Raw genomic sequence first — 13,536 nt, 5'->3', positions numbered from 1 at the left:
ATCACAGACAGATTATTTTGGCTTCACTTTGTACTTGACTAAATTTAATCGAGAAATTAACTGATACAAAGAAAAAATTGGGGGGAGGAGAGATTTTCAAGGGCACAAAGGGCAATAAGGCACCCAACTCCCATTTGTGTGTCTTGAAAATCTTCCCCTTAAGCATGTATACCTTTTTAATTATCTAGCCATTTTGTACAAACTACAAACCAAAGGTATATTTAACTGCATGGGGAAAGTGCTCTTTAAAATACATAGCTTGCCACTATTATCTAATTCTTCATTTTTCTCTAGTTTCAGAACTTCAGGTAATTCAGACTAGCACATTTTTATTCACTTTTTATTATGTTACATATTGTTTGAATTTTTGTACTGTTACATTTTTTTAGAAAATTGAAAATGGACTGTTATACAAAAGCTGTATAGGACCAGTGTTTCATTAATCCAATTCACAGAATATGTAAAGAGCCAGATCCCATGACAAAAATGAATGTGAATGTATGTACTAAAATATTTATATAGGGGGAAAATCCTTTATTCCTGTATGTTTTGTTTCTGCATATATCATGTTAAAATTGCTTTAGTATAGTATTGCACAGGTTATTTAAAAAAAACATGCTCCATGTAGTGTTATAAGAACTACTATGAATTCTTTAGAAAGATCCACAAGTTGTGACCATATTGCATGCTTAAATGTACATCTGAGTTCAACATTTTGTTAAATGGCCATTTGTAAATTAAAGCACTACCACTGGTCAATAGTTTTGTATGACTAATGAATAGAATAAAGAGATGTCACCAACAGCATAAGCACCGTATGCTGAGTCATGTTTGTGTGTCTGACACCACTACATTTAAACAGATGATAGGAATGGTACTGAGAAGAACATTTCAAATTTGTTACAGAATCATTTATCCCTGAGTTTCCATTGCTCCTTATTTAGTTTCTATTTCTGGTTTCTGATTACAGATTTAGTATTTGGTCTGCCTAGGGTATCTGTTGTAGGTGTTTTACTGTGGTAAGCAATTTAACTTGTACAGTTTGTTTATTTGTTCTGCTGCTGCTAGGATATCATGTTCTCATTTTGATTAAAATTTCCTCAGGGAGCATGTCTTGGCACTTAAGTAATTAGACCAAATATAAATTAAATAGCAGGCTACTTTGTGGTGGGTTTGCTGATTTGGTGTGAAGGTTAGTATTAAGATGTTGCGGTGATTTTACATATATTAGGGCTGTCAAATACTACTTTAAAATAATCAGTTAATCACAAGATTAAAAAAATATTGCAATTATTCACAGTTTTAATTGCACTGTTAATAATAGAATACCAATTTAAATTTATTATAAATATTTTTGGATGTTTTTCTACATTTTCAAATACACTGATTTCAATTACAACACAGAATACAGAATTCAGTGCTCACTTTATATTTATTACAAATATTTGCATTTTAAAAAAAGAAATAGTATTTTTCAATTCACCTTATAGAAGTACTATAGTGTGCTGGTTCTCAACCAGGGTTATACATGCCCCTGGGGGTATGCAGAGGTCCTCCAGGGGATACAGCAACTCATCCAGATATTTGCCTAGTTTTACAATAGGCCACATAAAAAGCACTAGCAAAATCAGTATAAACTAAAATTTAATTCAGACTGTGATAAATGAAAGGAGTGGGGGGGAGTAGCTCCCTTTGATGGACACCCAGCCAACCAGTTAGCTGTAAAATACCTCTTGGTAGCTGTTCTCTACTTATTTTACCTATAAAGGGTTAAAAAAATCCCCCAGGTAAAGGGGGAAAAAAGTGGGCACCTAACCAAAAGAGCCAATGGGAAGGCTAGAACTTTTTTAAAATTGGGAAAGAAACTTTCCCTTTGTCTGTCTGTTCTCGCTGGGCTGAAGAGAAGGGCAGCAGGAATGCTGTGTAAAGTTTGAACCCTCAGATCATATCTAGAACTACTTTTAAGAACCCAAATATGTAAGTAAATTAGGAATGATGCAATTAGGTTTATTGCTGTTTATTTTGCAAGGCTTGTGGACTCCTCTGTGCTAACCCCAGATGCTTTTGTTTGCTTGTAACCTTTAACCTAATCCCCAAGAAAGCTATTTTGGGTGCTTAATTTTTGGAATTGCGGTTTTAAAATCCAGCAAAAGCCTAAGTTCCAGATGCATTTTCTTCCCTTTTGTTTTTAATAAAATTTACCTTTTTTAAGAACGGGATTGGATTTTTGGTGTCGTAAGAGGTTTGTGGATGTTATTTGATTAGATGGTAGCAACAGCTAATTTCCTTTGTTTTCTTTCTCAGCTCTTCCCCGGAGAGCAGGTGAAAGGGCTTGAGGGATTCCCACATGGAGGAATTCCCAAGTGCTCCTTTCTGGGTCCAAAGGGTTTTTTTGCAGTTGGGTGGTGGCAGTGTTTACCAAGCCAAGGTCAGAGAAAAGCTGTAACCTTGGGAGCTTAATACAAGCTTGGAGTGGCAAGTATTAATTTTTAAAATCCTTGCAGACCCCCACCTTCTGTACTCAGTGTGGGGATTCAGCCTTGACATGGATTTTACAGCAAACTTGCTGGCTGGGTGTCCATCAAAGGGAGTAACCCCCCACTTCATTTATCATATAGACAGTGACTTGTTTATACTGTTCTAATTACAGTACACTGAAATGTAACTACAATAGTTATATTTCAATAGATTTTTTATTATTATATGGTAAAAATGAGAAAGTAAGCAATTTTTCAGTAATCTTGTGCTGTGACACTTTTGTATTTTTATGCCTGATTTTTAAGCAAGTATATTTTAAATGAGGTAAACCTTGAGGTTACTGAAGACAAATCAGACTTCTGAAAGGGATACAGTAGTCTGGAAAGGTTGAGAGCCCCTCTTATAATGTAATCTTTATTATAAAAATGCAACTTACAAATGAAGAATTTTATATAATTGCACTCAAAAACAAAGCAATATAAACGTTTAGAGCCTATAAGTTGAAGCTTGAAAGGGCATAAGAATATTTAACGTATCTGGTTGCAACACCGGCTACAATACCATGCACTTTTAGGTGACATAGTAAATAAGAAGCGGGCAGCATTTTCTCCTATCAATGTAAACAAACTTGTTTGTCTTAACAATTGGCTGAACAAGAAGTAGGACTGAGTGGACTTATAGGAGGTGAAGTGAAAAATACTATTTCTTTTGTTTACAAATATTTGTACTGTAAAAAGATAATCAAAAATATTAATATAAAGTGAAACACTATACACTGTATTCTGTGATGTAATAGAAATTAATATATTTGAAAATGTAGAAAAACATCCAAAAATATTTATAATAAATTTAAATTGGTATTCTGTTATTTTGAACAGTGTGATTAAAACTGCAATTAATCGTAACTATTTTTTAAAATCTAGTTTGTTTTGTGTTAATGGCATGCATTAACTGCAATTAATGGACATCTTTAATATATAAAAATACAGGAGTGGGGTGTGACAAGTTTTTATCTCTAAGCTTTTTGATAGAAGGAATTTGTATTGTTTTGGTTGAGATTGCACCAAAAGCTGTGGTCCTTTATATTTATACAGATAGATATCCTGCTGCATTTCTGATCTACAGTCATATATTGGAGTGTTCCTGTTGTATATCATATTTGTTTGTTAGTTGTGTCCATTTGAGTAGTTTGTAGTTGATTTAGCTCTATTATCGTGAGATACTGTTGAATTCTATTACTGAATAGTTTTGGCAGTAAGTTAAGTGGGAAGGGTTGTGGTTGGGGATGCGGGAGCTGGGATGGGGCTGGGACCGAGGGGTTGGGGCTGCAGGAAGGGTCTCCGGGCTGGGACTGAGGGGTTTGGAGGATGGGAGAGGGGTCATGGCTAGGATTTGGGAGGTGGGCAGGCTCTGGGCAGCGTTTACCTCAAGCAGCTCTTAGAAACAGCAGCATGTCCCCCCTCTGGCTCCTACACAGAGGTGCTGCAGGTGTCACCCCTGCAGCTCCCATTGGCTGAGGTTCCCAATCAATGGGAGCTGCAGGGGCAGCACTGGGGGTGGGGGTAGTGTGCAGAGCCCCCTGGCTGAGCTCTACACGTAGGAGCCAGAGGGGGGACATGCTGCTGCTTTCAGGAGCTGTGCAGCATGGGGAAAGATCCTGACCCTGCTCCCTGGCTGGTGCGACAGAGCGGATAAAGCCCCTGTCACCACTTCCCAGTGGGAGCTCAAGGGCCTGATTAAAATGGCTGGAGGGGCCAAATGTGGTTCCCGGGGCCGTAGATTACCCACTGCGGGCATAGGCTATGTATGTCTGATGCCTTGTACGCAGAGGGGAAGGCCTGCAGAATACAAAGAATGCTACTGTGATGGAGAATGAAATTAATGATGGTCCCAGTCTACAAGGCACAATTTCTCCTGGCCCATGGGGCTGTGGTGCAAGTGCCCGCTGAGCACCACGCAGCGGGACAGAACCGCGCCAGCAGCGAGAAGATGAGGCACAGCAGCGTCCTACGGAAACTGTCCTGTATTTCTGAAACAAGGCCTGCCACGGGGCGCTACTGACAGCGCTGCGGTGCCACCTCCACGTGCTCAAACACTGAGTCGCGCCCCCACCAATCCACTCTTTGTTGAGGGCTTTTTAGATTTGCCCTCGGGCGCGAGCCTTTGGGATGGGAGGTTTTAGCAAAGGAAACGTGGCTCCCCCCGCTCCCAGGGCGTAACCCCGCGCGTCCCCCGCTAACGAGCAGCTCGGCTCCGAGCGAGGCTCCCTCCGTCAGCGGCCCCGCGCGCCTCTGCGAGAAGCGGCTCGACCTGCGACAGGCGGCAGCGGGCTCGGCCCAACCGTATTAACCCCGCCCCTTTGCCTGGCACGTTACCGCGTTCAAACGTGATGGCGTCACGGCGCCTTAGGGCCCCAGCGGCGAGCCGTTTCCATGGCGTCCGCGGCGTCCCTGGACTTGGGGCGGCTGGTGCAGGAGGCCGAGGCGCTGGCGAGCGCGGTGCGGGGCGCGCTCGGGCCGCGCGGGGGGCAGGTGCTCATGACCCGCCCTACGGGAGAGACGCTGCTTACGCGGGACGGGAGGCGAGTGCTGGAGGCGCTGAACCTAGGCTCGCCTACGGCCAGGTAACCCCGGCCCGGTTCCATGCCTCGCGGGCCCGCCCCGCCCCGCCCCGCCCGGCCCGCGCCTTCCCGGGGCTGCCGGGGCCGCCTCCGTGTTTCAGTCGCTTGTGGCTACGACCCGCCCCCGCCGTTAGGGGCCGGGCCTGCAGCGCCGCTGTGCGGGTCCCGGATTCCCGGGCCGCAGCCGGTCCCTGACGCTCTGGGACTTGTCCCCTCGCAGCAGCCGGGAGGCAGCGAGAGGACAAATCAATGGAGCAGCTGCTCACCCTGGGCAGAGGCAGCACAGCACCTTCTGCCAGCAGTTCCGGGGCTTCGATACACCGCTTTACACCCAGCTTCATCCTCCCCTCCATGAGCCTGGTGCTGATGGGAACGATACAGTCCCCGCCCCCAGCAGAGGCCAGGGCCAGGGTCCTCGCCCTTCACAGCACCTGGGGACAGGGAGGAGTTTGGGCTTCTCGCTAGGATGCTGTGGTTTTTTGCTGTCACTGGTGCCTGCCTGCCTCTTGTCTACCTCTGTGTCTGGCATGTCTTTCAAGCCTTGGGCAAACCTTTCCATTTGTTAAAATGACAGCTGGGAAGAACCTGCAGTCGGTCATGAGTAAGACTACATTTTAGTCAGGGGTATTTTTAGTAAAAGTCATGGACAGTAAACAAAAAAATCACAGTCCTTGACCTGTCCATGACTTTTACTATATACCCCTGACTAAAACTTGGTCGGGAGGAGGGACACACCATGGATACTTGGGTGGCCTGGCCCAGGAGTGCCTGCCTGGGGAGAGGGGGGGAGTAGAGGCAGGCTGGGAAGCAGCGACCTCCAGCTCCTAGCTCCGCATGCTGCTTCTGCTTCTCCCCCAAGCCCCTCTTCTGCAGCTCCCACAGGTTGGGAACTGCAGCCAATGGGAGTTGCAGGAGTGGTGCCTGCGGGTGGAGGCAGTACGTGGAGCTAGGAGCTGAGGGAGGGGAGTTCCTGTTGCCCTTCTGAGGAGTCCCCCCAGGTAAGCATCACCCAGAGCCCCCCTCCCATCCAAACTCCTGCTGTTGGGGTGGGGGGAGGCAGAGTGCCCTAGCAGCAGCCGGTGCAACTCGCCCAAGGGCTGCCCGAGCTGCTCAGGTGGCTCCCAAGCCAGCCACACGAGACACTGCAGAAGTCACAGAGGTCACGGAAAGTCATGGAATCCGCGACTTCAGTGACAAACACAGAGTATGAGTAGGGTGAGCAGATAGCAAGTGTGAAAAATCAGGACAAGGGTTGGGGGTAATAGGAGCCTATATAAGAAAAAGCCCCAAATATTGGGACTGTCCCTATAAAATCAGGACATCTGGTCACCCAAAGTATGAGTCATGAATGGCTAGTATTATCTGTTGAAAAGTGAATACATCTCTACCTCGATATAACACTGTCCTCGGGAGCCAAAAAATTTTACCGCGTTATAAGTGAAACCAGGTTATATTGAACTTGATTTGATCTTCACTGCCAAAGCGTGCCCCCCCCCCCCCCCCCCCCCCCGAGCGCTGCTTTATTGCGTTATATAGAGGTGTAGTTGAAACACTTCTCTGTTAATAAATTGAAGCTATTGATTAAAATATGTTGGTAAAAGCCACCCTTAATTTACTTTGTTTTCCTTTTTCTACCAGAATGATGGTAGCTTGTGTCTCCAGTCACCACAACATGACTGGAGATGGTGCTAAAACATTTATCATCCTATTGTCCAAATTACTCAGAGGACTTCAAGCAATTCTTGATAAAAGAGAAGGATCTCCATTTTGTGAGGATATTCAAAGGAGAGAAAGAGATCAAAAACATTGTCACAGTCTGAAGCAAATATCTCAGTCTCTTATGACATTTCAGACTCACATATTGGACCACATCATGGCACAAGACCTAAGAAAACATTTTCTATCTGCTTTTTCTAGTTGGGAAGGAGAGATAAGTAGAGACACAATGGAGTCAATATTAGAAGCTTACTTTTGTGGAAGAATAGGAAATAGTCATCAGAAGCTTCTTTCCCAATTGAGTTGTGATTTCTATTACAGGTGTATACCTTTCAAAAATGGTAAAAATGAAATGCTGGATTTGGTGAATGAATATTTTCTAGAATTGCATTCTGCTGTAACAGGTCTTCCTGTTTCAAATTCCAGGATCTTAGAGGGACTTGTTCTTCACAGAGATTTTGCTGTGTACTGTCCAGCAGATGGTGACATAAGAATGTTAATTGTAACGGAATCGATTGACTCTGCTCTTTCTGCCTCTGGTTTAGAATTTGTTGTAAATGCAGAAGTTCAGTATCAGGCTTCCCAAGTCTGGATTACAAAAAGAACAGAAGCTATAATGAAACACTTGCAGAACAACAATATAAAAGTATTATTATCAAGTGTGAAACAACAGGAAATAGTTATTTACTATGCAAAAATAAGTGGTATATCTATTGTAGAGTGTTTATCATCAGAAGAAATCTCTCTTCTCTGCAAGACCACAGGTATCTCACCTTTTATACCTACTCAGGACAATATACATAGTACGATCGCTGAAACCATGATAGCAAAATTTTGTCGGCCTCTTGTACTTGGCTCCAAGAGATATGTTCATCTTGGTTTGACAAGGACATGTGCCTTTGAGCCTCATTGTGTAATATTTTGTGGCCCAGTGCATGGTGTCACTGAGCAGCATGCCTCTGCTTTTCACGGAGCATTTAAAATGTTACAGCAACTATTTAAAGCAGTTGATCTGAGTGATGGATGTGAAGCACAACCTGAAAACCCAAATAATACTTCAAAAGCTGTACATTGTAGTTGGCAACAGTCAGCTACTCAACAAAAATTCATAATGGAGAATATTTCTTGTAATAGGGAAAAGGTCAATGACCAACAACTGAAAACATCTATGGCTGAAACAGAAAAACAGTTTATAGACTCTTCTAGCTGGGTAGATGAAAATCCATCATGTAATCAAACAGACTTGCAAAAATCCTCAGACCTAGCCATGCCCATTGTAGAATTAGAGAGTGATTTTATGTTTTCAGCTCTAATTGACAGAGGTAGTTCTGTAAGAGAGCTACAGAAACTGCCACTAAAATGCAAGCATCCAAGTGAAATGTGGGTAAAGAATAAGAGTGAGCCAGTTGTCAACAACCACAGGATTTGTAATGATGCTATGACAGCAATAGAAAACACCAGTACATCAGTTGTTTCCAAACAGCTGAATGCTGCTAAGGAGTATTGGAAACCAGGCAATCATATAGTTCCATTTAAGTATGAGAAGAGTTATAAACACACAGTCCAAAGTTACACCAACTTGGTCATACAGGCAGGATCAGTTTTGTCAGTTGGAGGTAACTTTGAGATCCTGTTACATTATTATCTCCATTCCTATGCAAAACAATGCCAACAACCAAAAATAACTGTTATTTCTACTGTAATTGCTGATGCATTGTTAAGCATTCCAAAAATCCTTTACAGGACAACAAAAGAGAACAGTTTTACTCAGGTCTATTTCAAAGCCACTAGTGCACTTCAAACTAATCAGCAGCTGCCCATGCATCAACAAGGTCTAGAATCAGTGTATTGTAAATATCAGTTAGTAGCTTCTGTTCTTCATTGTCTTACAAAGCTTCTCACTATTGATTTAATAATTGGTATTAAGAGACCACCTCAAAAGACTGATGATTCAGAAGAAGATTTATGAAAACAACGTTTTTGTTTTTCCTATGTTGTTACCGGAAGATTTTGATTCAATTATACTAAGCCAATGATGTTACTTTAGAAACACTGCTTTTAATTTAAAACCTTTATTTCCAATTTATCCATTTCGGTATTAAAGCTTGTGGCCCGCCCTAAGGGATTTTCCCAGGAAAGTCACAGCTAGCCAACTTTCCTTTGAAGGACACCGATACAGCCCTTCGCTCAAGAATAGGCAACAAGCAATAAATTATTCGAAAACAAAAATATTTATTTAGAAGTGAATGGTTACAGTAAAAGAGTAGAGATAGAAGTAATAGAGTTACAGTATAAACATGAAGCGGCATCGCAAATAGACACCGCCCTACAATTACTGTTTCAATTAACTATCACATATAACAATATGATCATTCACTTTATACCTTATAACAATATTTATTACGTATACAAATTAGGGCTGTCAAGCGATTAAACAAATTAATTGCACAATTAAACAATAATAGAATACCATTTATTTAAATATTTTTGGATGTTTTCTACATTTTCAAATATATTGATTTTAATTAGAACACAGAATACAAAGTGTACAGTGTTCATTTTGTATTTATTTTTTTATTACAACCTAATACTGTAGTGCAATGTCTTTATAATGAAAGTTGAACTTACAGATTAGCATATGCTATTAGTCACTTGTACAGAAAGCTCCTCCTCTGTCCCATAGACTTCTATGGACTCAATGCATCCTTATGGGGTTTTTCAGCTGACCTTTGGATGAGCACTAGCTATTTCCTGCCTGGACATCCCATTGGTTTCTATGGGCTACAGTGTATTCTTATGGGATTTTGCTGAGTCATTCCCCACAAGAAGTGATGCAATACTTTGCCTTGATTGCATCATCCCTATTCATTTCTGTGGGCTTCCATGCATTCCTATGGGATGTCCCACTACATTACCTAATCCTATACTATAGCCGCCATCACTATATTTTCTAATTTAAACTATTCTTAATTTTTATTTAATTAAAGCTTTATTCTTAAAACTAATTACTATTCTAAGCATCCCAAAGGGTCCTGACACTACCACTACTCATTTTATATTCAATTAAGCAATTTAAAATTTTGGCAAATTTAAACCCTTTTCGAGGTTTTTCTGCGGATTTCCAATTTAGAGCTTGGTAAGGCATTTCGGGCAACTGAGGCAAAAATATTTTGTCACAATGTGTTCTGGTCAAGTCTGGATGCCCAAAGCTCAGTGCAAGGACAAATACTTCTTCCCGTAACAAAGAGGGAAGAAAAAGCAGATCATTGCAGGTTTGGATGGCTGTTGAACTCAGCAAAGCAATTTCTGTTAATTTATCAGGCAGGTTTCAAACACAAGCAAATGTAATAGTATGCATTTAGTGTTAAATTGATTCTGGCCCTTTGCACCATATTGTGGATGGTCTTAAGATTCACCATTGGGCAGACTTGCACACCTCATTTTTCACATTTCAATATTTATGCAAACTAAATGTGAATTTTGGTTTCCCTGGCAAGTTACCTGTGGCATGTGCCATCAAAACTTTGCAAAGCTAAAGAGCTAGCTTTAACAATTGTTTAATAAGTCAAAATGTCTCTGTAATTTATTGACCTTCATAAGGAGTTGAATTAAATATGATTTTAAACACTATGTTGTGTTTTTGTATACATTTTCTCTAATTTTTTCTGGCCACCATATTCTTATAACCCATTCCACATCAATATGTTCACTGTTAAGACAGCCATCAGTAGACTCTAGGCCACTGTAGTATATTCCTGTAAATGACTGTCTGACTGAATATGATATATAGAATGTCTATTCTTTATCTAATAATTTTGATCATAGTAGCAATAGTAGGAAGTAAATCCACATTATGACTGGCCAACATTTGATCTGTCAAACTGATTTTACATGGTATTCCTGGCTTCCAATATTTTCAGCTATTCTGGCTCATGTTCTCGTGTCACTATAAAAATAGGCTGAGTGTAGAAGAGAGGCTGTACTATTAAACTACTAAACATCTTTTCAAACTGTGTTGATCATCAGTTTTCTTCAAGTTTCTCATCCTAAAACTTACTTGAAGATTAGACTTAACTTGATGCCTTAATTTACCTGTTTTTTTTAACTGTCTACCATAGTGATGCATGGAGGAAAGAGAATACTGAGTAAATGGGCAGCTGCAGCTGGGGGAAGTGATCATATTTGTATCCCTAGTAATAGTATTAGATATTAATACTAATATCAACAGGGATTTTATAATAATTAATTTGAAGTAATATTGGAAATTTAAAAATCATATGTTATAAACAAATACTTTTCTCTCTCTTGTCAATAACCACTTACATGATTAAAACTGAATGTTAGATTTCTTCATTTTTTGTGCTGTTTCCCTTTTACATTTTTCTCAGTATATTCAGTGGTGATTGATTTGAAGTCTTTTTCACTTTCAGGTTCTCCTACTGCCGTATTTTGTTTGCAAATACAGTAGCAAACTTTATTTTAAATACAAATTTCCATTGGAATTAAAAAATCTTGCCAAAATTTCTATTAATTTGGGTTTTGTAAAAGTTTGTTTTACAGCATGTGAATTTTGAGCAAAAATTTAGTTGATACTGTACCTTGAACTTTAGGAAATTTGAGAGAGTTAAACTGAAGCAAAAAAAAAGTTGCTTAAACATATTGTGGTGATAAAGTTGAACTTTTTGTTCTACAAAAAAAGGTGAAGCTCATTGTTTTAAAATGTGCCCCAAGGCTACCTTCATGTTTAATGAAGTGGTATAGCCCACATTGATTACAGGACCCAACATGCAATTCTCCATTTTGACCCCATCATGATGGGAGCTATAGTCTCTGGGCTGCACTGTCTGAGTAAGATGAGGGCAGGGCGAATGACCCCATTTTATGCACATTAGTGTAGATCATAAGCTCCAGTAAGTTGTCAGTGCAGCTCTCATTTGGAAAAAATGTGGATGCCTTGGACTGTTCTAACACAAGGGATATCAACTGTAAAGACTAGTAAATAATGTTTTGTTTTGTTTTAATTTAGGACCTAGTTCTGCAATCATCTCCATTTGGGTGGACCCCGGCACTTGATTCATTTGAAAACAGTGGGTCCCAGCATAGGCGTGTCTGCCTTTACAGTTCTCAAGGCAGGCTAAAGGTCTAAGTTATCTTTTGCTAGCATAGTCAGTTGTTTGTGGGGGGTTTTTAGGAGGAAGTGCTGGAAGAGGATCACTCTGGCATCCCCCTATTGCTACAAAACATCATTTGGTCCTTGAATACACGGTGATGGGTGCAGTATAAGTAAATAGAAATCACCATTCTAAAAGACCTTGAATTACAGAGAACTATATGCAGCTCACCCAGCCACTCTGAGTACCTTCTGCTGGCCTTCAAGCTGCAATCTTGAACTTGGATTCCATGGATTAACCTGATACTAGATTACTAAAACAGCCTAACAAGTATGCAGGTTCCTATGTATCTTGTGGAAACTGGTCCACAACTTTGGTGAAGGGCGCGTGAAATCTGCAGCACTCTGAAGCTTCCACAGAATAAACAATTTACGTTTTAAAGTTTGAGTTTTTATTAAATATGAAAATGAGTAATACAATCAGAATTCTGTCCCCTGGTGTTATTTATGTTGACATTCAATTTATTTTACACTGTTGTCACATTTTCAGTTTATGTACCACAGATTTTTGTATAGATAAAGGAAAATTGTACTGTAGAGTATGAAGGGTCTGATACCTGTATAAGAGAGTAGTTAGGATTCCTGGCACTTGGGGAAGCAGTTTGGGATTATCTCATTACCTATCATTTGCCCCACAAAATAAAATTATTTAGATTATATTTTTCTTATGGTTAAAGCATTAAGGCTAATTAAGAAGTTGGCAAAGCTGATGTCAGGTGTATATATCCTGTCTTTGTATACAAAAGTTATGTGGGCGAATTTACAAAATAGAATGATATACTGTCTCTGTGCCTCAGTGGGTCACATAGCTGAGGATGCCAGATTCAGGACAAGCTGCTGAGAAACAGGGCAGATTTACCCTAGACTGGTGGTTATTCTACCATTAGATATACCATGCCAGTAACAAAAGTAAAAATCTGTCTAACCATACTGCTTAACATGAAGTCAAAAATGCTGTTTCCTTAGGCATTCCAGCATTTATTTCACCACCCAGACACAAGACTTTATGATGAGTGGTTATAGAAAACCAATTTAATCAAACAAAGGGTTCTTCTGATCTCAAAAGACCAGCCACATAGCCAGATCAGTATTTTAACTCAGATCAGACTGCTGACAATCCTTTAGTAACTAAAATCTAAAGATTTATTTATAAGGAAAAGAAGTGGAGAGTTAAAATGGTTAAGGAAATCATATACATACAAGTAATTGCAAAGTTCTTATGTCAGATTTGAAACAGTGATGGAATAAACTGCTAGTCTGCAGATGTCTCTCTGGAAATTACCCAGACAGCTTGGGGGTCATCAGTCACTGTTTAGAGCTTCCTTGTTAGAAACTCAGTCCAGAGAAATGAAGCAGGAAATTAAGACAAAATGGAGGTGTTTCCAGGATCTTTTATATCTTCTCCCAATCCCATGTGGATGGAATTTTACTGTCCCAAACAAAGCTCCTAGTCTCAGATTGTGGAAAATTACAGGCACAAGAGGGAGTCCAGGGTCACATGAGCAAGTCACATGCCTTTACATGCATTGATGACTCACAGGAGCAGCATTGC

General features: G+C 40.5%; 1 protein-coding gene across 1 annotated transcript; it reads left to right on the top strand.

The window, feature by feature from the left end:
* The first annotated feature begins 4,875 nt into the window (after positions 1 to 4,875).
* BBS10 (Bardet-Biedl syndrome 10) lies at positions 4,876 to 12,410 on the top strand. The gene is made up of 2 exons (XM_034771849.1): positions 4,876 to 5,101; positions 6,737 to 12,410. Exons 1-2 carry the CDS (start codon positions 4,911 to 4,913, stop codon positions 8,781 to 8,783), a joined length of 2,238 nt encoding a protein of 745 aa, XP_034627740.1. The 5' UTR covers positions 4,876 to 4,910; the 3' UTR covers positions 8,784 to 12,410.
* The last annotated feature ends 1,126 nt before the right edge of the window (positions 12,411 to 13,536 follow it).

The sequence above is a fragment of the Trachemys scripta genome, chromosome 1, assembly GCF_013100865.1.
Source record: "Trachemys scripta elegans isolate TJP31775 chromosome 1, CAS_Tse_1.0, whole genome shotgun sequence".
Classification (NCBI taxonomy): Eukaryota; Metazoa; Chordata; order Testudines; family Emydidae; genus Trachemys; species Trachemys scripta.
This window is presented reverse-complemented; position numbering and strand designations above follow the sequence as displayed.